General features: G+C 47.8%; 1 protein-coding gene across 1 annotated transcript; it reads right to left on the bottom strand.

The window, feature by feature from the left end:
* Positions 1–17836: 17836 nt before the first annotated feature.
* Mycn (MYCN proto-oncogene, bHLH transcription factor) lies at positions 17837–22933 on the bottom strand. The gene is made up of 3 exons (XM_051143456.1): positions 22672–22933; positions 20633–21520; positions 17837–18497 (listed from the first exon to the last, which is right to left on the bottom strand). The coding sequence occupies exons 2-3, from the start codon at positions 21414–21416 to the stop codon at positions 17893–17895; spliced, it is 1389 nt and encodes a 462-aa protein (XP_050999413.1). The 5' UTR covers positions 21417–21520; positions 22672–22933; the 3' UTR covers positions 17837–17892.
* Positions 22934–25980: the final 3047 nt, after the last annotated feature.

Consider the following 25980-nt stretch of genomic DNA (forward strand, 5'->3'; position numbering starts at 1 on the left):
CCCAATGGGACCAGAGACCAGAGATGGTCTATGTCGGACCCGGGTGCCCCTAGGAGTCCAGAATGCAAAGGGGGGGGGGGAGCGAGAAGAAGAAGGAGGAAGAGGAGAAAGAGACAATATGCTATAGAAAGGACCCAGACAGGAGAAACAAACATTTGGACTGAAGTAAGAAATATTTGAGTGGACCCTTGAAGTTAGATTAAATTTGGCGGGGTCGGGGTGAGTGGCTCTAGGACAGACAGGTACTAAATGTGAAAGGCCTAGATGGGGCCTGGGAGCAGAAACAGGAAATAAAGGACAGCTTCCATTCTAGAAAAGCTTAGTGGGGGCAAAGGTGGGGAAGTTGGGGAGAGGTAGTGAAAAGAAAACCAAACAGGAAAAGGAAGTGTTACTCCGTTGATGGTGGTAGAGGACGCCCCTTCCGTCCGATATAATCATCCCTTGTGGCCATAGGGGATAGGGTCCAGGACACTCTGCAGATAATGAAATCCTTGCATGTTAAGTTCTAGTCTAAGATGGTGCAAGCTCTTTACTTCCTGAATGAGTAAATCTTTGCTTTGCTGAGATGTGCACAATCTGTGTCAGGCTGTCACCACCATCAACAAGAGCTTGTCAGGCTCCCACACCTTCCCCACCGTGATCATAAAACCTCCAGACTGTGAAACAAAATACACTCTTCCTCTCTTAAAAAAAAAAAAACACACACTATTTTCATGTAACTTATGCACATGCTCTCATATACTTGAAGCCATGTCTAGATTACTTGCAATTTTCACTTGTGTGCTTTTCATGACTACAACAAAATACGAAAGTGGGTTTCATTGAAAAAAAAAAAGAAGAAGAAGAAGTTCTAGAGTGCAAACTCAAAGGCCTGCCCTTGGTGATAGACTTCTTGCTGGCAGAACCCAGAGGCAGCAGAGAGCATCCCGGCAGAAGAGATAGGAAATGTTACTTGTGTCTTGGGTCTCTCTCTTGTTAGGAAGCTAGCAGGACCCCATCATGTAGATTCCATGCTATGGACAAGCTGACCCTGATCAGTTTTGGACCACCCCATCTTGAGATAGTCTTATTATTTAACAGCTCCAAGTGGGGATTAAACTCTTGCTCATATCAGTGGACAGGGACAAACCAAATTCGAAGCCCAGTGCTAGCGCAATGCAAAGAACTATTCGACTGCACAAGGGTATTTTCAACCCTGGGCGACTCAGATTTTGGAATGTTTTTTGTTCTGTGAGTCCACGATGCATATCTCACACAGTGAGGACTGACTACACTGTTCCTCAAAGCGGTATATCAAGGATGGGAAAGAAAATAGGTGACTAATAGTAGTTGGCTAATCTCTCCCTTAAGCAGAGTAGATTCTTTACTAAACTAATGAATTAAGCTCAGAGTCTTTATTCTACCCAGTCTGTCAAAGGCCCAGCAATGGGCTCTTCTGGCTTATAATCCTAACAGAAGAAGCAATTTTTCCAGGTGTCATGATGGCTCTTTCTTAGGATCTCAACACATGGGTGATGGAGGCAGGAGGATTGAAAGTTCAAGACCAGCCAGGCTTGACACAGCAAGACCCTGATTCACAAAGAGAAAACAAGTTGGTCATGGAGGAGCATACCTGGAATTCCGGAACTATGGAATTAGAAGCAGGAAGATCAGACGTTCAAGGAAGCCACCTGCACACACCTGGAATCCCAGCAATCTAGGCCAAGGCAAAAGATTCAGGAGTTCAGGGCCATCCTTAGCTATAAGCTAGTTCAAAGCCATTCTAGACTACATGAGACTCAGTATTTTAAAAATAGTAGTAACAGAAAATTGTGGTTTCTGGTCACTCCCCTGGCATAGGTCACCAGCATTTTTTCCTTACAACAAATTGATATGAAATATTGAATACATTGAGACAGTCCAAACTTTCTTTCTTTTTTTAAATTTTTTTAAGATTTATTTATTTATTATTATGTATACAGTGCTCTCCTTGCATGTACTCCTGCAAGCCAGAAGAGGGTGCCATATCACATTACAGATGGTTATGAGCCACCATGTGGTTGCTGGGAATTGAACTCAGGACCTTTGGAAGAGCAGGCGGCGCTCTTAACCACTGAGCCATCTCTCCAGCCCATCAGTCCAAACTTTCATCACAACACTACAAAAATAATACTAGTTACAAGCTTGTTAGTGAAAGCTAGTGACATAGAGTATTTGAGATTACCACAGTATAAGAACACCTTGGGTTTTTTTGTTTTGTTTCGGTGGGGGGCGCTTTTTGAGACAGAGTCTCTCTGTGTTTGCCTTGGCTGTCCTGGACTCGCTTTGTAGACCAGTCTGGCCTCGAACTCACAGCAATCTGCCTGCCACCCGAGTGCTGGGATTAAAGGCGTATACTACCACGCCCGGCAACACCTTGGAATCTAACAGCTATTTCAACAAAGATGCTTGGGAGAGGTTATTCCAAATATTTTAATTGCTAAACACTTTTGAAAAAGTATATATTTTATTCAAGAAAAGATTATCTATTTTGTACTTGAGAAAAGATTGTTTCCTTTCCGGTCTCTACAAAATTGTTGTTATATAAAGAGACAAACCTCAAACGAAGGAAACATTATTAGCGAGATGCCTTATAGCTGGGCATGGTTACACACACCTGTAAACACAGCACTACGGAAGCAGGGGCAGGAGAATCTGCTGCTGCTGTAATGTCAGCCTGGTTTGCATAATTAGAATCTACCTAAAAAAAAAAAAAAAAAAAAAAAAAAAAAAAGCCAAGCAAACAAATGAATCATGTACATCACAATCAACTAATACTGTCAACCTGCAATGATGACCTGTACTGTCAGTTACTCAGGGGCTGAGGCAGCAGGGATGCAAATTCAAACTCAAGCCAGGAAATTCACTTAGATTTCCTCCTCCCCATAATCGTATGTGTGTGTGTGTGTGTGTGTGTGTGTGTAAAAGGTTGGGATATCGCATCGAGGCACGGTGGTATACAACTTTCATTCCAGCATCTGGGAGGCAGAGGCAGGCAGATCTCTGTAAGTTCCAGGCTACAGAGAGTTTCAGAAACAGCCAAGGCTACACACAGAACAAGCCTGTAAGGGGGGGGGGGGGAGTTGGGAGATCTCTAAATGGTATCATGGGCAAAGGAGTAGGTTTGATCCAGTACAGGACACACACACACAAACAGACATGCGTGTGTACACATACTAAGGAAAAAATAATAATAAAGGGTGAGAGAGCTAGCTCTTTTAGTAAGGCACAGGTGCCTAAGTCTGATCCCTGGGAGCCACATAAAAAGCCAGGCATGATGGCCTGTGCTTGGAATCACAGCGCTGGGAAGATGGGAGACAAGTAGCTCCTTGGGGCCAGCCAGTTTAGCAGATGTGTCAGTGTTCAAGTCCCAGTGAGAGACCTTGTCTCAGAGGACAGTATGGATTGCTCCTGAGGAACTACACCTGAGGTAGGTCTCTGGCTTTCCATAAGCATGCATTCCTATACACACACTAGCCTGCACACACCTAACAAGTAAATAAATCCATCACAAATTTCCTGACTCTTGCCATAATTATAACGCTCAGCTTTTTTGTTGTTGTTGTTTTTAGATGCTGAGTATTGAAGACAGTCCTTATTCACGCTGGGCAGGAGCTCTGCTGAAGAACTATACCTCAAGCCCTGAATGTGATTTTGTGTGTGTGGTCTCTTAAATGTTACCTTTCAGGTTCGATTTTGTTGTCCTAGTTTTGTGCTGAGGATCGCAAGTCTGCCCCGGGGGTAAACTCAGATGTATCTAGTTGTCAGCCTACCTCCCACTACGTTCAGAAATGTAACCAATTCGCAGGGTCGGGAGACAGCCAGGTGCTGGTTACCCAGCACTTGCTGCTTTTCCAAAACGAGGAGGTTCAGCTCAGAACAAAATGTGCAACATCCACCAGACAGACCCTCCTAACTTTGTTATGCCTCAACTCTCCACCCAGGGTCTGATGATTGAGCCAACTGAACCCAGTTCTGAGGAAAACGGTTCTTGTTTTCCCCTCCACAGTGTTGGCTGCATAACTTCAGTAAACAGTGGTGAGGAGACTAACCCAGCCCAGACCCATTGCGTCTTGCCTTCTGCTGGGAAAGCTGTGGAGCCCCACTCTGCCACCGAGGCCCAGCCTTCCACATTCTTGCTCTGCTTCTCTGCCCGGACACCCTGTTTCCAAGACAGTCTTCTCTTAAGCAGGACACAGTCTATTTCCAGGTAGGTAGCCAAGCCACTTGCTTTCACGTGTGGAGTGAGTCATCATCCACAGTTCCAAAAAAAGAATCAAAGGAATTCATTAAGGCAGTTGAAACATTACGTCCACCTCTGGCAGTGCTGTTTTGCTCCCCCTTCCTCTTGGGGCCAGAAAAGTGTCTACAGAATGAGACACCGAGGCCAGCATGGTGGAATTGGGGGTAGATGGAACAGTAAAGAACAAAGGAAGGGGGCCTGTTGTGTGTCGGGGATGGGGGGGCGGGACAGGGAGGAAGCTCAGTGGTACAGAGCTGCTCTGCAGGTCTGAGTTCCTGATGCTCTGACCCTCCACTACAGGTCCTCAGGTTGTGGTGAACCCCAATGGTAAAATTATTCTCATTACCCCTTCATAATTTTGCTACTGCTATGAATGGTGATGTAGCCGGACAGTGGTGGCGCATGCCTTTAATCCCAGCACTCAGGAGAGAGGCAGAGGCAGGCGGATTGCTTTGAGTTCGAGGCCAGCCTGGTCAACAAAGTGAGTCCAGGCCAGCCAAAGCTACACACAGAAACCTTGTCTCCATAAAAATAAATAAATAAATACATACATACATACATACATAAATAGTGATGTAAATATCTGTTTTCCGTGGGTCTTTGGTGACCCCTCTGTGAAAGGGTTGTTCGGGCCCCCAGGTTGAGAACTGCTATGAGGTTTCTTGAGGACAGGTAGTTTAAGTTGTCCATTTGATATAACTTCCAGTCACCTAGCTGAATAGATCTGTTTGGCCTGTGGTCATAGCTGTGCGAGTGTTCTTCATTGGTTAATTGAGTAGGAAGACCCACCCTGAGTGTGGCTGGGACGGACCCTAAATGGCCTAAGAGTGTAAAGGGCAAGGGAAGCAGGAAGCATGCGTGCATTTATTTCTGTCACTACTCTAGTAAGTGAGAAGTTGCTTCAAGTCCTGCCTTGATGAACAGCTGTTTGGCACTGTAAACAGAATAAGCCCTTTGACCCCTCAGTTGCTTTTTTGTCAGGATATTTAACAGAGGAATGGAACTGATCTGGGCCAAAGTGGTTCTCCTAAGCCTACTGCAAAATTTACCTTCATATACTATTCTTGGACTCAGAAACACTATGCTTTTCATTTTGCTTGAGACAGGGTTTTGCCGGGCATGGTGGCGCATGCCTTTAATCCCAGCGCTCGGGAGGCAGAGGCAGGCAGATCTCCATAAATTCGAGACCAGCCTGGTCTACAAAGAGACTTTCAGAATAGCCAGGGCTACTGCATAGAGAAACCCTGTCTCAAAAATAAATAAATAAATTTAAGAGAGAGGGGAGGGGGAAGGAGGGTTTCATTATGTAGCCAGGCTGGCTTCAGACTTGAGGCTCTGGTTTCAGGCTCACTAATGCTCAGAGTTACAGCAGTGTACCACAACGCCCAGCTTCTTCATGACTCTGCTCCTGTCCCTCTGAGACACTGGCCTCCCTCTGTAAGCTGTCTCTTTCTTTGGGAAGCTCCTCTTACCACACAATGTGTAGAAGACCCTTTGAAAAGAACCCTTGTCAGTCAACTTGAATGCTTAGGTCCCCAGCACTCTGTTGTAGTGTGTAATGACACTTACTCCCTGATTCTGTCTCCTCCTTCCAGGCTATAAGTACCTCTGGGTGATGACTGTCTTAGCATGCCTGTAGTTATAGAGAATTCGGCTTTAGTGGCACACACCTTTAATCCCAGCAGAGGCAGGTGGATCTCTGTGAGTTCAAGGCCAGCCTGGTCTACAAAGCAAGTCCAGGACAGCCAAGGCTACACAGAGAAACTCTGTCTCAAAAACCAAAAACAAACCACCACCAAGAACAACAAAAGAGGGTTCTGAGCACTAAAGGTGATCCTCTGTTTTCCTGTTTCAAAAAGGATCTCCCAAGTTCCTGGAGTGGGCTGGTGCCAGGACAGGGGAGCCCCTCCTCGCCCCCATGCTGAAATGACAGGAAGCTGGGTGGTATAATCTGTCGTCCACTTTACAAAAGACAGGAAATCCAGAGCTGAAGGTTGAAAATCTGACCTCAGCTCACCCAGGCTTTGTGTTGGGCCCCAGTGAAAGACTGCTGCACAAAGGCTGTGAAAGAAGCGATTAGAGTTTGGCCCTGGGGCAGGGTGAGATGAGACAGTCCCAGACCTAGCCACCAACTCCAAAGAGCTGGGCAGAGGTCTGTCCACCCAGCCTGAGGCAGTGTCTAAGGAAGGCCTCCCAGGAAAAGGTGTTTACAGGCTCTCTGGAAATGCCCACCGACATCTACCTCCATTCATCCAGCTCCTGGGCTTGAGGCCAGCAGGGGGAGGGGAAGGTAGTGCAGTTTTAAGTGCCGGTGGCTGGAGGCTTTCTCTCGGAACATCTCTAATAATTTCAAGAAAAGATTATGCAAATTGAGCTAATAGCTAGCAATAACCCATCACATTCCGTAGCACTTGCAGTTTACCTTAGGTCCTTTATTTCATTTATTCCCAGAAGGTTGGAATTCCTACACCTTTTACAGAAGAGCTCACTGGTTCCGGAGACTTGTTTGTTTGTTTGTTTGTTTGAGACAGGGTTTCTCTGTGCAGCCCTGGATGTCCTGGACTCACTCTGTAGACCAGGCTGGCCTTGAACTCACAGAGATCTACTTGCTTCTGCCTCCTGAGTGCCAGGACCAAAGGCATGTACCACCGCACCTGGCCCTTGTATTTTTAATAAGAGATTAATTCCCCATATAATTACTTTCAGAATATTAAGGACTGACCATTCCTCAGATACAGAAGGGGTGTTTTACGTGTATTGTGTATATATGGAAAAGTCTAGAAAGATCTGTTCCAAGATTTCGAGAGTCACTATTACTGAAGGTTAGTTTTTCTTTCCTTTTTTTTTATAAAGCATTGTCTAAATTTTTCATAATGACCTTGAGTAAAGAGGGGCTGGCGCAGCTGGGCAGGATGGTGCATGCCTTGTAATCCCAGCACTCTGGAGGCAGAAACTGGCAAATCTCTGTGAGTTTAAGGCAAGCCTGGTCTACAAAGTGAGTCCAGAACAGCCAAGGTTACACAGAGAAACCCTGTCTCAAACAACAACAACAACAGGGAAAGGCACCCTTCTTTTTAGAAACGGAGAGAGCTACAGGAAAGGCACTGCATAGGGTTAGTGCTAGGAAGAGAGCAAAACGTCTTAGAAAGTGTAATTTATGAAACTGATGTCCTTCACCTGACCCCTAGGAGACAGATGGACAAAAGGGTCCCATGAAATAAAGATGGAGCAGAAAGAGGTAAGTGCAGCAAGGGCCAATGCTTATGGAAGCAGAAACTCTGTGGTGGTCTAACCCAGCCCGAGGACCTCAGACACCCACATCTGCATCTCCCCAGTATGCCTATGATTGATCCATATGCAGCCCTGAAAGGGGACACAGCGTTTCCTTGCTAGTGAGGCCACTGAGCATCGTTGAGATAACACTACATGGATGAAACTTTTCGATGCAGCAGCAAATTCCCCCACAGCATCGGGGGACCCCCATACATCACTCTCATTTGATCCATAGGCTGGTCCCCTGCCAGTTTGACGATCCATGAACAGCCGCCATTTTCAGTCTCTTGGTCATACTTGTGCCTCGAATGAACACTGCTGTCCATGCACCTACATTTGTCTGCCTCAAAATTCACCAGGCCCATTCTCGCTCACTCCCAAGGCCACTTCACACTCCTCCTGCCATGGGGAGGTTCTTTGCATCCAGATGCTACTTTGCAAGTTTCACCCTCTCCAAGTGTGCTAGCTAGCTTTATGTCAACTTGACACAAACTAGAGTCATCAATTGAGAAAATGCCTCCACAGGATCAGGCTTGTAGGCAAAGCTTGTAGGACATTTTCTTAATTGGTAGTTGATGTGGGACAGGCTAGCCCATTGTGGGTGGGGGCCATCCCCCGGATGGTGGTCCTGGGTTCTATAGGAAATCAGGCTGAGCAAGGCATAAGGAGCAAGCCAGTGAGCAGCACCCCTCCAAGGCCTCTGCATCAGCTCCTGCATTTATGTTTCTGCCCTATTTGAGTTCCTGTCCTGACTTCCTTCATTGATGAACAGTGATACAGAAGCATAAGCCACATAAACTCTTTTCCTCCCCAAGTTGCCTTGTTCATAGTTTTCCATCACTGCGACACTGACCTTGACTACAACACTAAGAGATAGGCAGAGACAGCAGTGACGCCAAGGCCCTTGCCCCCACCCATCCCACGTATAAGCGTACACCCCCATTTTCCCTAGCAAAGTTAAAGGGCTGGAATTTGACAATCCCTGTTAAGCCTCTTCCAGGGCTTTTCCCTTTCCAGGGAAAATGTGAAGTGGCTCAGGAGAGCTTGGTGAGCACCCCCTCTCAACGCCAGGCAAGTTTGTGATGGGTCCCCCTCCCCCTTGGGAAAATCATCTCTATATTAAAGAACTCCAAAACAAACTAGTAGACCCAAACTCCAGGCCCTTTGTCCTGTCCCTAATAAGATGCAGGACATTAACATGATAGAGCCTGGTCCCTTCAGGAGCCCGGGACTGGAGCATCATTTCTCCAAGTGCTTCAGCCCCCTGGAATAAAGATTCTCCCATTTACAAGCAGTTGCTAACCAAGTTAACCACAGGTTTTCCCCTCAAGTTAAATACATGTGAATACCCTTGCTAAAGGCTCCTGAAAGGTCTACTTAACTTTTTTTTGTTTTTTGTTTTTTGTTGTTGTTGTTTTTTGTCAAAGGATCCATCTTCAAGTTCCATGGAATGTCACCCCTCCACCCACAACTGGCTTATGCCCAGGTGGTCTCATCCTGAGAATGTGGAGAGCCCCCACAGGAAGCCAGGAAGCCCAGGGAGTGCACACCAGAAAGAGTGCATGATCCCAGATCAGAAAGGTCCTGACCCACATCCAGATGCCCGAATTTGCGGATTCTCTTATTAAGGTTCACCTTTCCCTAGGTACTGGGGGAGCGGTTTAGTCCACGTGCTTCCCGGACTTCCTCCTAGGTTGTTTTGGGCTATTTCATTTGACTGTTTCTTTTGGCAGCTTGCAAAAGACTGAAGATGGAGGCGTCTCTAGGAGGCTAGCAGAAGGTTGAGAGGGCTATCCTACTCCTTTAATTCCAGAACCTGGAGATGGGGGGGGGGGGGGGGGAGCAGCCTTTGAGTTGCAGACCAGCCAGAGATACAGAGGAAAAACTGTCAAAAAAAAGCATTCGAGGGTAAGTTGGTCCCTGAATTTATGTGAGGCCCACCAGCTTCACATTCAGGGCCTCTGAAAAGGAAAATAGACATCTCTCCTTTTATTACTGTTGGCTGGTTCCCAGATCCCTAATCTATGGGCTGTCCAACCCCACCGAGTCCAAGTTCATCCCGGTCTGTCTGTTCCACATCACAGCTGAGCACCAAACAGGGCAGTGCTGGTTGACCTATGGCTTTGCAATTTGCAGTGCATGCTGAAGCAGAAAACACCAGAGGAGGGAACAATAAGTGAGCTGAGTGTTCCTCAGCACCATCAGTTTGAAATCCAAGACGGGTCCGTCACCCCAGATAAGGATGAAAAAGGAAACAACATCCCTGAAAGAGGCATCTTCCCAATAAAAATACTGTAGGTCCAGCGCACGTGGTGGCACACACCTATAATCTTAGTGCTCAGGGAGGCAGAGGCAGGTCGATCTTTGTGAGTTCAAGGCCAGCCTGGTCTGTAAAGCGAGTCCAGGATAGCCAAGGCCACACAGAGAAACCCTGTCGAAAACAACACAAAAACAAAATGTCCATGAGTAACAATAGGCATTTTTAAGAGATTTATTTTATTTCATGTTTTTAAATTTTTTTGAGAAAGTTTTTTTGTTTGTTTGTTTGGTTGGTTGGTTGGTTATTTTGCATGTCCTGGAGAGTCACTTTATAGACCAGGCTGGCCTCGAACTCACAGAGATCAACCTGCCTCTGCCTCCCAAGTGCTGTGATTTCAAGAATGCACCACCATGCCTGGCTGATTATTTTATTTTTTTTATTGTGTGTGTGCACTTGAACGTTGATGCCCAGGAAAGCCTGAAGAGAGCGTCAGATGTCAGATCCCCTGGAACTGAAGCTGTGGGCAGCTGTGTGCCACCCTATGTGTGTGCTGTGAACCAAACTTGGCTCCTCTGCAAGAGCAGCATGTGCTTTTAACTCATGTACACCATGTAAGCACTGTATGGTATTTTCCCGTCGGTTAGCCAGCTCTCAGAAGTCATCGCCTCCAGTGAAACCAGGGCTTACTTTGTGCTTATCCTAAGTGCTATTTCTTTGTTTGTTTGTTTGTTTCGAGACTGGGTTTCTCTATGTTATCTTGGCCATCCTGGACTTCCTTGTAACCAGGATGGCCTCTAACTCACAGCAATCCACCTGTCTCTGCCTCCTGAGTGCTGGGATTAAAAGGCAGGTGCCACCACACCCAGCCTAAGTACTATTTCTTTTCCCTAGCATTTTGCTTTGTGATTGATGCATCACAGTGGGCAAGAAACAATACTCCTGGGCTGCTGTTCTGCCAGAATCAGTGGCTCTGAGTGGGTGATGAGGCCAGAGGGCAGCAGCTGCCTCCACCTCCAGCAGGAGCTGCAGTGACAGACAAGCCCGTGTACCTTTATTACCCAGGGGAATGACCATCCTTGGAGAAATCACCTCCCAGAGGTGTCAAAGGAAACATATTCACAGCCACCTGGGAAGTTTGCCTTTACAGATGTTCACAAAACCCTCCAACTTCAGTATTGTAATGAGACTCTCAGGGTTTTCTGGCAGAGAGATGCATTCCTTCAAGGCAGGTTATAGAAGACTAGTTTGGCAAATTCAGAAGTAGGACCAACCCAGGATGGATGGGAAACATTTCCTTTCTTATTCTGTTTTGTTCCACTATGTAGTAGACCCAGCTGGCCTAGAACTCATATGTAGACCAATCTAAGCAATCCTCCTGCTTCTGCCTCCTGAGTGCTGAGATTACAGATATGTGCTGCCATGCCAGTTGACAAAGATTTCTTTTAAACCCATGTGCAGTTAAACTATTTACAAGAGAAAGTCTGGGTTGCTCCTTTCTGTGCTCCTCCCACTCTTGGGGGTTCCTCTCCCTTTTCTTTACTATAGCTCAGTTGCTCTGGAAAAAAATAAAAAGAAGAAGCAAGTAGAGTACTGTGGCCCACACCTGTAAGGGCACTCTGGGAGGCACAGGCTTTGTAGATCTCTGTGAGTTTGAGGCCAGACTGGTCTACAAAGAGAGTCCAGGACAGCAGAGGCTACAGGAAGAAACCCTACCTTATTTATTTGTTTACTTTTTTTTTTTTTCCGAAACAGGGTTTCTCTGTTTCAAAGTGAGTGTTTCAAACTCACTTGCTTTCCTGTCCTTCAAATGTTCTTTTTTTTTTTTGGTTTGTTTTTTTTGTTTTTGTTTTTCTAGACAGGGTTTCTCTATCAGGGCTTTGGCATTCCTGGACTCACTTTATAGACCAGGCTGGCCTGGAACTTGCAGAGATCCACCTGCCTCTGCCTCCTGAATGCTGAGATGAATGGCGTGTGCTGCCACCACCCAGCTTCACAGGGGCCAGGAAGAACAGGCTTGAGCCTGATGCCAGAGTTCCATCCCCAAGACCCACCTGGTGGAAGCAAAGAGCTGACTCCCTCAGGTTGTCCTTCCGACCTTTATACATGCACTGTGGCATGCATTCACCTACATACACATACAAAATGCCCACAAACATACATAAATAGATAGATATGTTTAAATGATTATAGGATAGATAGAGGGCTTGACAGTTAGAAGCTCTTGCTGTTCTTCCTGGGGATCTGAGTTTGATTCCTAACACTCAGAAGGAGTGCCTCGCAATTGCCTGTAACTCAGCTCCAAGAGACCTGATACCTTCTTCTTTTGGCATCTGCAGGTGCACATGTATGTACACACACACACACACACACACACACACACACACACACACACACACACACACAAATAATAATAAAACTAATCCTTAAAAAAAAAAAAAAAAAGATCCTTTAACCATAAAGGCCTGAAAAATCTCAGGCATGCTCGATAGCAGAGGAAAGTGCATGCTACACTGCTGCTCAGTACACATGTTCCTGCCAATCACCCACTTTTATCCTAGCAGCCCAGACTGTGTGTGTGTGTGTGTGTGTGTGTGTGTGTCCCTCAGATCTGCGTTGTCCCAGCCAGTCCCCATGCTTCCACCATGAAAAAGGCTCTGTTACTTCTGGTCAAAGGTTTCAGGATGGATGCCTTGTACTATGATCCGTCAGTATCAAAAGAGATCAGGTAGCCTTGGTCAGTGGCCTATGAAGAGATTTCCTTTACAAGCAGGGAGAACTAATAAACCATTGTAGAAGGCGTAGATGTTCCGTGGAACTCAGGTTCCTAGGATCTGTCTCGGTCTTAAAATAGGCTTCAAAGCTTACATTCACTTGTTTCCAAGGCACCCATTTTTAGGTTTCGTAAGGCCTCTTTTGGGGAACAAAAGTCCGAAAAGTTTTCATTGAGGCTAGGCTGGTAAATTTGTTTTACTGGTCATTTTCTTTTTAAAGTTCTTAACTAGTAATGTGCAGAGGAAACAGAGCAACAATCTTGACAATACCAAATCTCACACACACACACACACACACACAAACAAACAAACACACACACACACACCTTCCTCTATCACATCTGTGGGTGGACACCTTTTTGGGGGTTCAATGAACCCTTTCACAGGAGTCACATATCAGATATTTACAATACAATTCATAACAGTAGCAAAATTACAGTTGTGAAGTAGCAATGAAAACAATTTTATAGCTGGGTGTGTTGGCATATGCCTTTAATCCCAGTATTCAGGAGGCAGAGGCAGGCCGATCTCTGTGAGTTCCAGTCTGGCCCGGTCTACAGAGTGAGTTCAGGACAGCTATACAGAGACACCCTGTCTCAAAACAAAACAAAACAAAACAAAACAAAACAAAAACAAAAACAAAAAACAAAAAACAAAAAGAAAAGAAAAAAAAAACAATTTTATGGTTGGAGTCACCACAACATGAGGAATTGTACTAAAGGGTTGCAGCATTAGAAAGGTTGAGAACCGCTGCTCTAGAGTTTCCCACCTTGTATTTTGAGGCAGGGTCTCTCCTTGAACCCAGAGCTCAGCAATAGTTAAACTAGAGGGGCTGGAGAGCTCCAGGGATCTGTCTATCTGCTCTGCAGTACTTGAGTTATAGACAAGGCCTACCTCATCTTCTTTATGTAGGTGCCAAGGTGTGGACTCAGGTCCTTTATGCTTACAACAAGTACTACAAAATGAGCTACCTCTCTTCCTCAAGTCAGGTTATTTAACAAGCTTCTGATACTTTTATCATCCCGCAAACATGATGCTAAGTTGGGTGTACTTTAGGTGACTCTGTCTGACAATCAGGCCACCATGCCCCTCTACTAGCGGGGGACTGACTCTTCAACTCAGAGTATGTGAGTGTGAGAGTTAGATTCAGTTCCAGAGAATCAGACTGCAGAACCATTATATTGTGATGCTTCTCTCTGAAAAGACAGGCAAAGGGGTTAGTGGAAGGAAGATAGCCTCTGAATGGAGAACCTGAGCCCCTTGCTCTCGTGGCTGAGCAGACTCACCAATCATCTTCTTCAGCAGGTCCAAGGACCAGTTGCATCTTCACTGGCCTACCTCCACCAAGCCCTCCGGAATTCTTGAATTCCTCTATACTAGTCCACTTCTTTGGTATATCACTCACCACCTCAGCAGTGCTATTTATTTGCTTGTTTTGTTTCTTCGTACTGTTGCTCTCATTGTCTCCTAGATTATGAACTACAAGGAGGCAGGAACTGGGTGCAGTTGCAATTCTCTCTCTCTCTCTGCCTCTCTCTCTCTTATGTTTGCTGATCTCTCTCAAGCACCTGAACCACCTGACACATGCTACCTCCTAAATTAGTCCAGAGGAGAGCGCCAGGGACTTCTGTTTGCAAGGGAGTTCAGGCTGCAGCTCAGTTCATGTAGAGTGCATGCCTACATGCACAAAGCCCTGGATTCCATGCCCAACGCTACATATAACCAGGAATATTGGCTCGTTTTGTTATCCAGTGTCTTGGACGTGGAGGCCAGAGGATGAGGGTTCGAGACCATCCTCAACTACATACTGAGATGGAGGCCAGTCTATAGGTTACAAGAGGACAGAGCACCAGCCTGCCATGAGGACTCAATGTCAGTCCTGTGTCCTGCACTGATCCAGGGATGCCCTGCCTGCATCCTGTGAAAGGAAGTGATTGAGAGATGATTGAACAACCCCACATAAGCTCTGATATAATCTTTCTTACCTGCTGAAGTTTCTCAGTTTCAGTATTCTCCGTCTTGAATTACTCACACAACTGCTTGCTTCTTAATGCAATTACTGTGCAGGTAACTGCAGAGTTAAGTCAGGGAACACTTTCCTTTAGGTAGGGGAGGGAACACAATCGTGTTTTAACCTAAGCATTGATAGTTTTAAATTTATTTGTTTTTAATCGTGTTTGTATGTGTGTCGATGTAAGTGTGAGCAAATGAAGTCCAGAGATGACTTCGATCCCCTGAGCTGTAGTTACAGGCAGCTCCCTGTGGCCCCCACCCTCACCTCCCATGGATGCTGGGAATAGAACTCATTCTCTGGAAGAGCACTGAACCATCTTCCCAGCCCTGGAGCCTATTTATAATGCACTGAATGCAGAAGGGTTTGCTGTTGTTGTTATGTGATGTAAAGGAAAGATCATAAAGCTTTAGAGGCAGGAATGGCCCTGGAGATGCAAGCGAGCATGTGTTTTATGGCTGAGCTTCCCTTCAGTCGGCACAATGAGAACATGGTAGGGATTTCAGTTTAGTAGGCTCTGTTGTTTCTTTTGTACATGCTGGAGTTCCAGCCACACTGTCAAGCTTAGACCCACCTTGGGGGACATAGAGCAATTCAGTTGACTGAGCTGGACTTCAAGGCTCTTAGGTGGTCAACTAATCTGAGGTCATTTCACTTTCGTTGGGTTCCTGGATGCTGGATGTAGTGATGAGGTGACTTAGGGCTTGTAAGATGCAGGACAGAGGCCTTTTGAATAGGAGGGTTGTTATTTCCTAGTCTGGGACTGGCAACTGGACAGGATTGTAAAAGGTATTTTGTTCAATTTTCAACCTGGTTAGACCATCAGAAAGAGGCTAGGCAGTACCACCAACCCTACAACAACTGTTCAAACAGCATGTGTAGCCCCCACCCTGAATAAGGACATCCATGGCTAACCTCCCACCTGGCCAGGCACCTGGGAACCACATCTCTCCCTGACAGTGTAGCCAACATGAATAAAGCTATCTGGCTCTTGAGGCTCCATTTCTCTGTAAAGCAACTTCTATTTATTTATTTTTTAAATCCGACTTGAAGCTAGAAACCTACAATGAGTGAAACCTTAGGAAAATCCCGCGTAGGCTGCTGCCCCAAAGGGAAATAAGTCTTTTTCAAAGTGAGAGGTGGTCAGCTTCACACCACCTCCTGAGACTTTAGAAACTTCTCCCTGACAGGGAGCAGAGTGGAACCTCCTCCATCCCTTTTTAAGTTCTAGCTCATTAGTCCTTGAAATGCCCCCAAGTGACACTGGTTGGGCCATAGACAAATTTCCTTCCCATCCTTCATCTTCAGTCCTTTGCGGTCTGCAGCCATTAGGCTGGTAACTCTGAGGTCACTCCCATTATTTCACTACAGTACAGCTTTTGTACTTGTTCTAGCTGAGGGGCAAGGTGTCACTCTGCAGCCTTGGGCTCAGAGTACTGGATGACACTTTTCTTGCCCCTGCAGGCATCAGGAATGCAACCACATTCAGCTGCTCCAGGGAAATCTTTAGGGATAAGTTCTTTTGGACATAACTATTTTTTGTTTGTTGAGACAGGGTTTCTCTGTATAGCCTTGGCTGTCCTGGACTAATTTTGTAGACCAGGCTGGCCTCGAACTCACAGCAATCTGCCAGCTGCTGCTACCTGAGTGCTGGGATTAAAGGCGTGTGCTACATACAACACTTGTCGACAAAGCTATTCTTTAATAAATGTAAAGCTGCCTACCAACGGGACAACTATTTATGTAAAAATGCACATTAAGTTGAATAATTACTCGCCAATTTTACTGTTTGGGACTTTGGGCTGGCATCTCAATTTTGCCTGAAATGCTTTTGAGACAGTGTGAGTGATCTGACAACTGGACATGGCTGGTGCACACCTATAATCTCAGCACTTGAGAGAGGAAGGCAAGAGGGCTGGAAGAAGCCTTAAAAAAATAAGAGGCCGGCAGAGATGGCTCAGGGGTTAAAATCACTTGCCACTTTTGCAAAGGACCTGACTTTGGTTCCTAGCCTTAAACTCCAGTTCCAAGGGATGTGACATTGCACACTCACTCACAAACTTTTTTTTTTGAAGGGGGGGGGGTCGTTTCAAGACAAGAGTTACTGATTACTCTGTGTAGCCTTGGCTGTCCTGGACTCGCTTTGTAGACCAGGCTGGCCTTAAACTCACAGTGACCCGCCTGCCTCTGGGATTAAAGGTGTGCACCACCACTGCCCGGCCACAAAATAAAACTTTAAAGTGCTTTAACACCTACTGAAAACATACTAAAAAGTCTAACCTGTGGAACTCACGAACTCATTCATCCTTCTATCATGTGAGACCAGTACCAACGAAGATTTCACAATGTTAGTGGACAGGGGGTCTGAAACCCAGCTAGGAAGGGAAACATTGGCACGTGTCATTTAATTGCTATTTATTTTCATAAACATGAGGTATTTCAAAGTGCTCTAAGGTGCAGCACTAAATATATACATTTTGAAGAAATTAAACACAGAACTTTGTCATTTTACCCAGTTCTATGCACCAAACATGAACAAATACAGTAACAAGGAAGAAACAGGCTAGGAAAAAAAGGAATATATATATATAGTAAAATTTCTTTACAAAAGTTTCTTAGTTCAAAAAGTGATAAAGTAATATCTACTCAAAACTTCCACAACTCATTTTCATACGAAAATATAAGTATCAAATTTAGTTATGTATCAGCGTCATACTAAAGTATACAGGCCGTGTAGGAATTAGTACAGTACATAACAGATTAACAATATATTTGTATACAAAACATGCTCCTCAAACATTGAGGTATTCTTACAGTACTTAGGTGTGAACTTCCAGTCTAATACTGGCCGCAAGAGCCACCTCTCATTACCCAGGACGTATACAAAAGGCGGGTGTATCAATGGTATTTACACAAGTGTTCCCAGGGGCATCAAATGGCAAAGCCCCTTCTGTGGCATCTGCCGGAACTTAAGCACCATTGTAAAAAGGAATGACTCTGTTTCAAAACTTGGACCGGAACAAGGTGACTTCACAGCCTCCTGAAGCTCCCAACTGTCCCGAACTTCCATGGCCGTCACCAGGTGATATGGAGGAGGAAAACAAGCCACCCAGCATCCCAAAACTGTTTTTTTTCCCCAAGGTCATGGCAGAACCCCGTGTCCTGCCCCCTATCCAGATCCAAACTTGACAGGGGACCGATTTGAAAGTAAACCAACATTCTTAATGTCAACACAATGTTTGTTTTTAAAAAAAAAAAAAAAAAAAAAAAAAATCAAAATGTGCAAAGTGGCAGTGACTGTCCTTGTGAGAAACATTTAGCAAGTCCGAGCGTGTTCAATCTTCTTTAGCAACTGCTGCTGCCTCGCCTGCAGTTTCTCCTTTTCCAGCAGGAGCTGGTGCTCGTTGGCCTGCAGGGCATGGACATACTCGGTGGCCTTTTTCAAGATGACCACCTTGGCGGCCTTCTCGTTCTTCACCAGCTCAGGCACATGGTCCCTGAGCGTCAGGAAGCTGGAGCGCAGGTCGTTTCGGCGCTGGCGCTCCAGGATGTTGTGGTTGCGGCGGCGCTCGCTGTCCTCCGAGTCTGAGTTGCGGGGGCTCAAGTTCTTAGTTTTTGCTGGGACAACACTTTTGAGGGGGCGTGGAGAAGCCTCGCTCTTGATCTTCTTCTGTGGTGGCGCGTCCTCGCTCTCCACATAGGGTGAGGGTGCAGCATAGTTGTGCTGCTGATGGATGGGGACACATCGCTTGAGGATCAGCTCCCCAGGCTGTGCCCGACCCAGGCCCAGGGCTGAGGTCTTGGGACGCACCGTGATGGTGAAAGTGGTGACAGCCTTGTTGTTGGAGGAGGAGCGCCTCTTCTCCACGGTGACCACATCAATTTCCTCCTCCTCATCTTCCTCCTCCTCATCTTCATCATCTTGAGAAAAAAAAAATTCAGGTCAAACATTATGCAATTAACAGACAGGTTACTTAAACCTGGGGACAGGACCCAGCTAAGTTTGCTGAATAGACTTGATCACAATGCAGGTAAGATTTGTTTTTGGTTTTTTGTTTTTCCTTCTCCAAAATTATTTTCAGTTTCTACGAAAGGCTTTAGCAAGTGGGGATGAAGCCAGGCAGACCTCTTGCCTAGTGTGGATGGATCCAGAGTTGAATCCCTGGTGTCAAAAGTTAAGACCCAACACTTTTGAGCGTGTGGCAGAAACTTGAGGAAGCCAAGCTTGCGTCAGACCGAACCAGTGTTGTTGTTAGGGCTCTGAAGGTTCCTTAGCTTCTTCCCTCACCCTCAGCTTCCTCCGCTATTCAGTGGGGGTAATGCCACAGAACATTTTGAGTTTGGCAGACAATATGTAGACTTGGCGACAGATGCTCCGTAATAGGAGCTTTTAGCATAATCACCAGCCAGTCTGCCCCATGGATTTATTTATACACACTTCCACTGCCACCCTTCAGGCTGGAGGCTCCTCATTTGGTAAAAACACATGGCTGGGTTTGACTCTCCCATCCTTAAAACTCTAGGAACAATTTCATTCACTACGGAGAACCACCTTTTCTTGTGCGAACAGGAGTTGTACAGAGTAAGTAAGCAGTGTTTCATCTAGGCAGAGATCAAATCTCAATTATAAAGCTCTAATCCACAGTAGCTACTACACATCCCCACGGGAGCAGCAGCCACAGCAACAACAAAACCCATGTAGCCTGTTATGCGTATGCCTACTTCCTCATTTACTGCCAGGCTAGGAGAGAAAATTATCGTTAAAAAAAAAAAAATTGCAAGCATGAAAATCAAAACACGTCTTCTGCTTGGTTTAGCAAGGACCGGAAAGACAAACAATTGTGTGAGGTTTCTTCCAAAGCTGAAATGCTGGGCTGCTTCTGTCTGTGGGTCCCTTTAAGCCAGTGTTTTGGTTTTCAGCCAAGAAGACAGCTGTTGGAAGGAACTGCTTCCTAACCAAAAGCTGTCAAGGCACAGACATTAAAGGGACAGAGCCCTTTCAAAGTGCAGGCTTATCACCAAGTTTCCTCCCAGGAGCTTCAGAACTATTCCTCCTCAGCTCAGGAGGAAATTTAGATTTTTTAAAAAAAATTCTTTGACATTGTGAAAAACACTGGCTTTCAAGGTCTAATAGGAGGGCTAACTACAGAGCTTGAAGGAGAAGGGCACACACAGGATTTAGGTAAAGTGTGTTAGGTACTTCCACAGCCAAGGAGAAAAAGCCCCGTCCCTCTCTCAACTCTTCCCTTCCGAGGAAGACCCAAATAAATGCATACAATAGAACCAACGAATCCTTCCAGGGTGTGTGCATTCCTAAGGAGGGGCAGCGGAAGGGACCCGCCCTCAGCCATCAAGGGCACCAGGTTAAAAAACACAACTCAGCTCAATTAGGTCAGAAAATTCCAGCTAGGAAACACAACTGGACCAGCACTCACTCAAAACCGTAAAGAGGTTCCCTGAAAACGTTCACAACTGCTAATGCACTTGCTGCCAGCTGCTGAACTGGAGGAAGGGGTGCCCCCCCCCCGTCTTTCTGATCCTGTGCCTGACGCGAGTCAGGCACAACGCCGCCTGCTGGCCACGCACCAAGCGCAAATAGCCCACCACCCACGGAGAGACCTGAGTCTTTGGGGGTGGGGGGCGCTGGGGGAAGGGAAGAGGACTGGGAGCCAGGCATTCTCCTAACTTCTGTAAGTGGGGTTGTGCACAGTCCTCATCTTTTATGGAATCTTTCCCCTTCCTTGACCTGGCCCAGAAAGACCTTTCCAAGGCACTAACAGGTTTCCACCTAGGTAGCTTTCCAACACCTCACCCTGATTGAGCTGGCCACCAACTTTTCCCACGGTGACGGCAAGCCTAGCGCAAGGATTCCCGAAGAAGAGGACAGAGAAATTTAAGGGAAGGTGTAGCCTGAGTCAAGTTTTCAGCCTCTCCTATCCGGGGAGAGAGGTGAGCAGAATACGACCACCGGCACGAAGCCAGATAACAAAGGGACCGCAGCACCCTCCCACACCCCGTCCCCAAGGAGGCAGCAAGGACCTTGCTCCAGGCTTTACCTGAGTCGCTCAAGGTGTCTTCTCCGGAGGTGCTAAGGGCCTTGTGCTCGCCGCTGTTAGCAGGACGGCCGCCTGCACGAGCAGGAGCGGCCACCGGGGCAGCAGCTGGGGTAGACACACTAGACATCACAGCGCTGGCCGCCGGGCCACTGGTGGGGGCAGCGGGCACTGACGCCGACTCACGCTTGTTCACAGGGAAGGGGAAGACCACGGCGGGGTCCACGCACTCTGCAGCCGGGTGGGAGAGGTCGGTAGGCAGGGTGGCCCCGGTACGGCTAACACTCGCGGACCCGCCAAGGGCACGGCCCCCTGGGCTGCTGGCACTCACTCCCGCAGCCGGGCACGCTGAGCCGGCGCCCGGGGGCCCGTGGCCGTGTTGCAGCTTCTCGTTCACCGCCCGCTCCAGCTTCTCGCGGGCAGAGAAGCCGCTCCACATACAGTCCTGAAGGATGACGGGGTTAGGAGTGAGACCACCCAGTCCCCCCAGACCGAACGCATCCTCCTCGGCCGGGTTGCCCCACAGGTCGGCCTCCGGCAGCAGCATTTCCGTGGCCCAATTCGAGGGCTCCGGGCTGTGCTCTGGGAAGGCGCGGCTTGGCGACAACGGGGGCGTGGGTAGCAGCTCAAACTTCTTCCAGATGTCCTCCCCCGGTGGGGTCGAGTCGGGACCCCCGAAGTAGAAGTCATCTTCGTCCGGGTAGAAGCAGGGCTGCAGCGAGTCAAACTCGAGGTCTGGGTTTTTGCAGATCATCCCCGGCATGGTGGTCGCGGTGCAGCTGGGCATCGGTTCGCCTCCCGGACGGCGACTAACCACTTTTCTCCGCTCTGTTTAATATGGGGGAGTGCTTCCTTCTCGTGGGGGGCACAGAGTCGTGCCAACCTCCAACACTACAACCAACAGACAGACCAAGAGAGAATGAGCCAGAGGGGTGGATTAGTGGGGACAGGCAGTGGGCACCCCCCAATCTCTCCTGCAAGCTCCCTACAGCTCTGGAAGGTAAAGGAAGTTGAGCCTCTCCTCCACTCCCTCCTTTTGTGTACAAGCTGTCTAAGACTATGGTGGGAGGGGGCTTGCAGATGCAGCGGGTGGTGTGGCTCTGCAACTTTGGAAACTGCCGTTTCATTCACACTAGGCTCTGCCTGGGGGAGGGGGGCTGTTCAAGATGCAGATCCCAGCTCTTACTAGCGCGACAGCCCCACTTGCACCAACGTAGGACCAGCTGCTCAAAGGGAGCCCTTGCTCTCCAGTCCAGCTACTGGGTAAGGGATTGGAGTACCTTTCGTTCCCCCTTTGCAGAAATGCGATCACGGGAGCGCAAACGCTAACGGGGTTCAGGAAACTTTATTAATTATTAAGGGCCTTTCTCCAGACAGACAGGCATTTATATACACAACCTTCCTCCACCCAGAGCCTCAAATTTGGCAGATAGACTTAGTACTACTCATCGTCTGCTTATAGCTTATTTTGACCCTTTCCAATTCCCTCCTTCGGAGTCCCCAACCTCTCCCACAGAAAAGCGGCTGAACCCCCATTCCTAGGAATGGTGCAGGGGAGCCGGCGCGATAAGGGTCGTCTGAGAGAATCGCATTTCCTAAGCTGGAGCAGTCGTGACCTACATTATCACTCGGGCACCTAGTTTCGCCCAACCCCTTTTCCTTCCTTCCCCGCGGCACCTTTTGGTGAATCCCAGCTTGGGGTGGGGACGCACCGACTCCCAGTCAGCTCACATTCAGATAAATCTTGTGGAGCCGGGCGAATTTCTTCTCGTTAAAGCTATTTCTCTGCTTGGGCCAGGGCTGTGTAAAAAGGATTAGGGCGGGTCTCTTCCAGCCTTCGGGTGCTGAATTGGCTTTTCAGGGAAACCCCCCAAATGGTTTTGTTTCGGAAGCAGACACGGTGTGTCGCCACCCCCTGCTGCCCCCCAACAACCCTCGGCATATTTGGGCGCGGGGTGCAGAGCCGCGTCCAGGGGCTTGCCTAGCTGCAGCGCTCCGCCGTTTCCCCTGGCGCTCGGGGCTTAGTAAGTACCGCTCCTTACCTCCTGCAGACTGCCGGGGATCCGGAGGCTACTCCGCGCACGGGTCTCCGGGTGGGCTGAGGGGGCGGCGGCGGCGGGAGGGGGTTGTCCTCGGGCGGCTGCAGTGTGTGCGCACTTACGCCTGGCTAGCGCTCGTTCAGCTCCAAACCAGTTCCCAGGAGCCCCCCGCATCCACCCGGCGCGTCCAGACAGATGACTGTCACTGGCTGCGCTTTGAAGCTCGGGGGATATTATTAACTGAAAAAATCTGACACACCCGGGGGGCGGGGAGAGAAAGGGGCTGTGGCGCAGACGAAGGGGAGGGAGAAAGGCACAGGCAAGCGGCTTAACCCCGCCCTCTTGATTTCCATAAAAATCAGGGGAGGCGCCAAAGCCTTTCGCGCCAAAAGCCATTTGCTATCGTTTTTTCCCCCTTCCAGACTGCAGGCTGCAAAGCTGAGAAACCCCGGGCGTGCTCCTCCCGCCCTTTTGGACCCCCGGGCTTGCACCCGTTGCACTCTGCGAACCAGCTGCGCGCCGAGCGGTGCTGCGTAGCACACGCCCCATGAGCCTGAGCATTACTTGGCTTAAAAACAAACAACAACAACAACAAAAAAAACCCTAGAGGGCCCCTGGGTGTGTGCCGGGAGAGGAAAGAGAGGTTCCTAGCACTATCCTTGACGGGCTGACTTTTTTTTTTTTTTTTTTTTAAACTCCAGTCTGTGCTGAGCTCCTGTCCAAAGAGGAACAAGGCCTGGCAGAGGGGGCTGTTCGTGTGTGATCTCGAAAGAAGGCAATGGGAGTGCAAAATGGGAGGCCGAGGACGCGCCCACGTAGGAACGAGACCGCAGGAGGTTTCTAGTTTCAAATTGAAAGGAAGGGGCGCCCCCCTTGTTTGAAAATAAATAAGTGCGGGCTACGAGGGTGGCGCCTCTCCGCTTTCTTCGGCCGAAGGCGACACCTCGCGGAGATCGAGCAGAAAGCGGAGCCGCACTGCCCAGCCTCAGAGCCCGAGTGGGGCCACCCCCTCTCTCGAGACGGTGAATCCTCGCTACCGTGGGAAGGATCGTGAAACGCGTGAAGGAGCGTTTCCCTTAACGTCGTCCCTACGGTTCCCAACACGCCTTTCCAGACAGCTGCATTCGGTGCAAATAGAAGGAACTAGGGTCCACGTCCCCTAAACCGCCGCTCTGTAAACCTTAAGTTCATACTGATAGTGGCGTCAAGGAAACTCACCATCTACATACTGTCTTTGTGCCCCATTTGCCTCTTACGAGGTGGCGTTAACACAGCGCGAGACATCTTGCTAAGACTAGAGCAGGGTGCAGGTATTCTTCAGCGCCGTGGGTACAGTTCCTCCCTCCCATCCCACAGCCTCTCACTTCCGATCAGGAAAACAGACTCTTAAAGGTCTGTTTCTTAAATGATGGGGTTAAAATAGCTCCTCTTGCTTCCCCCCCCCCCCCAAACTTTCGAGGAGTAATCTAGGTCCACTTGCATCATCGCTTTCTCAGTGGGGTGGTATTTACCCTCAAAAAAATTTTTTTTCCTTTAAGCTTGTTTGTGAGGGAAGCTTCTCTATTTCCTTCTAAATTGGAGATGCCACCGCTCCACCCCGGAGGAAAAGAATGCCTAGGGAATCAAGGTCAAAATGCTGTGTATTAGCATGTGTGAAGGTTTTTCCCATCTGTCCCCGAGTGCCTACATAATTCTGGGGACCAAGGCAGATTCTAGGAAATAGCCCAAGAATGAAGGGGAGCCACCCTTCCAAGATCCTTTATTATTGGGCTCACATATGTAAAACCCATTACCTTTGCAAAAGCCTCTAACACCTTCATTTCCACACCCCTGGCCTCTTCCAAACCAAGCCCTCCCAAGGTGCTGGCCCTCTGAAACCTTTGCCTCGGTTTGTAATTATACATGCACAGCAGGGGTTGTAAGGGTAAGTGCTCGAGGAGGTTGGCCGAGGTGGGTATCATTCAAAGGGAACTTTTCAGGCAGTCAGATCTGGCAGGTTAGTTTTGTTAACTAGTGACACAGCAGGAGGGAGAGATAGGTGTGACTCAAGAACCTTCTCCTTTTTTGTTGCCTTTTTTTTTTTTAAAGTGAGGAGGGGTCTTTGTGTTTGTTTTTTGAGACAAATAATAGCCCAAGATCACCCTTGAACTCTATGTATAGCAAGGATGACTTTGAGCTCCTGATGTTTTTGCCATCTCCCCAATTCTAGGACCATAGGTCTGGTGCTTCCAGAATCTTCTTCGGAACTTCAGCAGCTGACTCATAAAGGAGGACGCTTAGACCTGCCTCCTGGAACTCTCTCGAGTAGCCAAAGCCTATGAAAGTAGGCCAAGATGGCCCAGTTAATATGGATAGACTTCTCTCACCGCCTCTGTGCTCTGCACTCTGATAAGATGTTTCAGAAAAGAGGGGACAGGGAGACAGTGACCTGGTTACTTACTCTACATGCCTCTGAGCAAACCGTTTATCTTCCCTGGACCTTAATCTCTAATCTCCTACTCTTAATGCAAACCAGCAATTACTGAAATTACCAGCAAGTCTGAATCTGAAGCCTAGCAGATAAAAGTCAGCAAGTATTTATTGGTACCTTCATTGGCAGGTAGAAAGATAAAAGACTGTGCGTGGAGAAAAACTATCTAATACCCATTCTTGGTGGATTTGCCGAAAGCCCAACCACTCCTCTTACAATCAAACACTGACGCACTCCAAGATTCCGAGGGACACACACAAATGAAAAGAATCTTTGGTGGGCTTCAAAGCCAAAACTTGGTTCACATCTTGAGACCCAACATGGGTCAGAATGATGGATCTCACCTGCACCAGGAAGGAGGGAAACACACCTAACAGGGATGGCTCCTTTAAGAATTACAGAGTGGCCAGGCGTGGCGGTGCACTCAGGAGGCAGAGGCCACCCTGGTCTACAAAGTCTTGGACAGCCAAGGCTACACAGAGAAACCCTGTCTCGGTGGGGGGCGGGGCCTACTAGGGGGGCGCGGAGAGTGGATCAGCTTTATAATCAAGATAGAGGGAGGCTGCTTTAATCTGTTTCTTTCTTCTTAGCTTTTTTTTTTTTTTTTTTTTTTTAACAAAATGAAATGAACAGAAACAGCACACAGGTACTCAAATCTAGAAGGACTTAATCTACGACTTGTTAGTAGAAGGACAACTTCATCCAGCCTCAAGGTTACTCCTAGGACCACCTTACTGTATCCTAACTTCCCCTGCCCAAAAGGCACTGTGCTCAAGGCACAGTCCCTTAGGTTGCTGTACTCCAGCACCCTGGGGCTGAGGCAGAAAGAATGGGAGTTTGAA

This window comes from Acomys russatus, chromosome 1 (assembly GCF_903995435.1).
Source record: "Acomys russatus chromosome 1, mAcoRus1.1, whole genome shotgun sequence".
Taxonomy (NCBI): domain Eukaryota; kingdom Metazoa; phylum Chordata; class Mammalia; order Rodentia; family Muridae; genus Acomys; species Acomys russatus.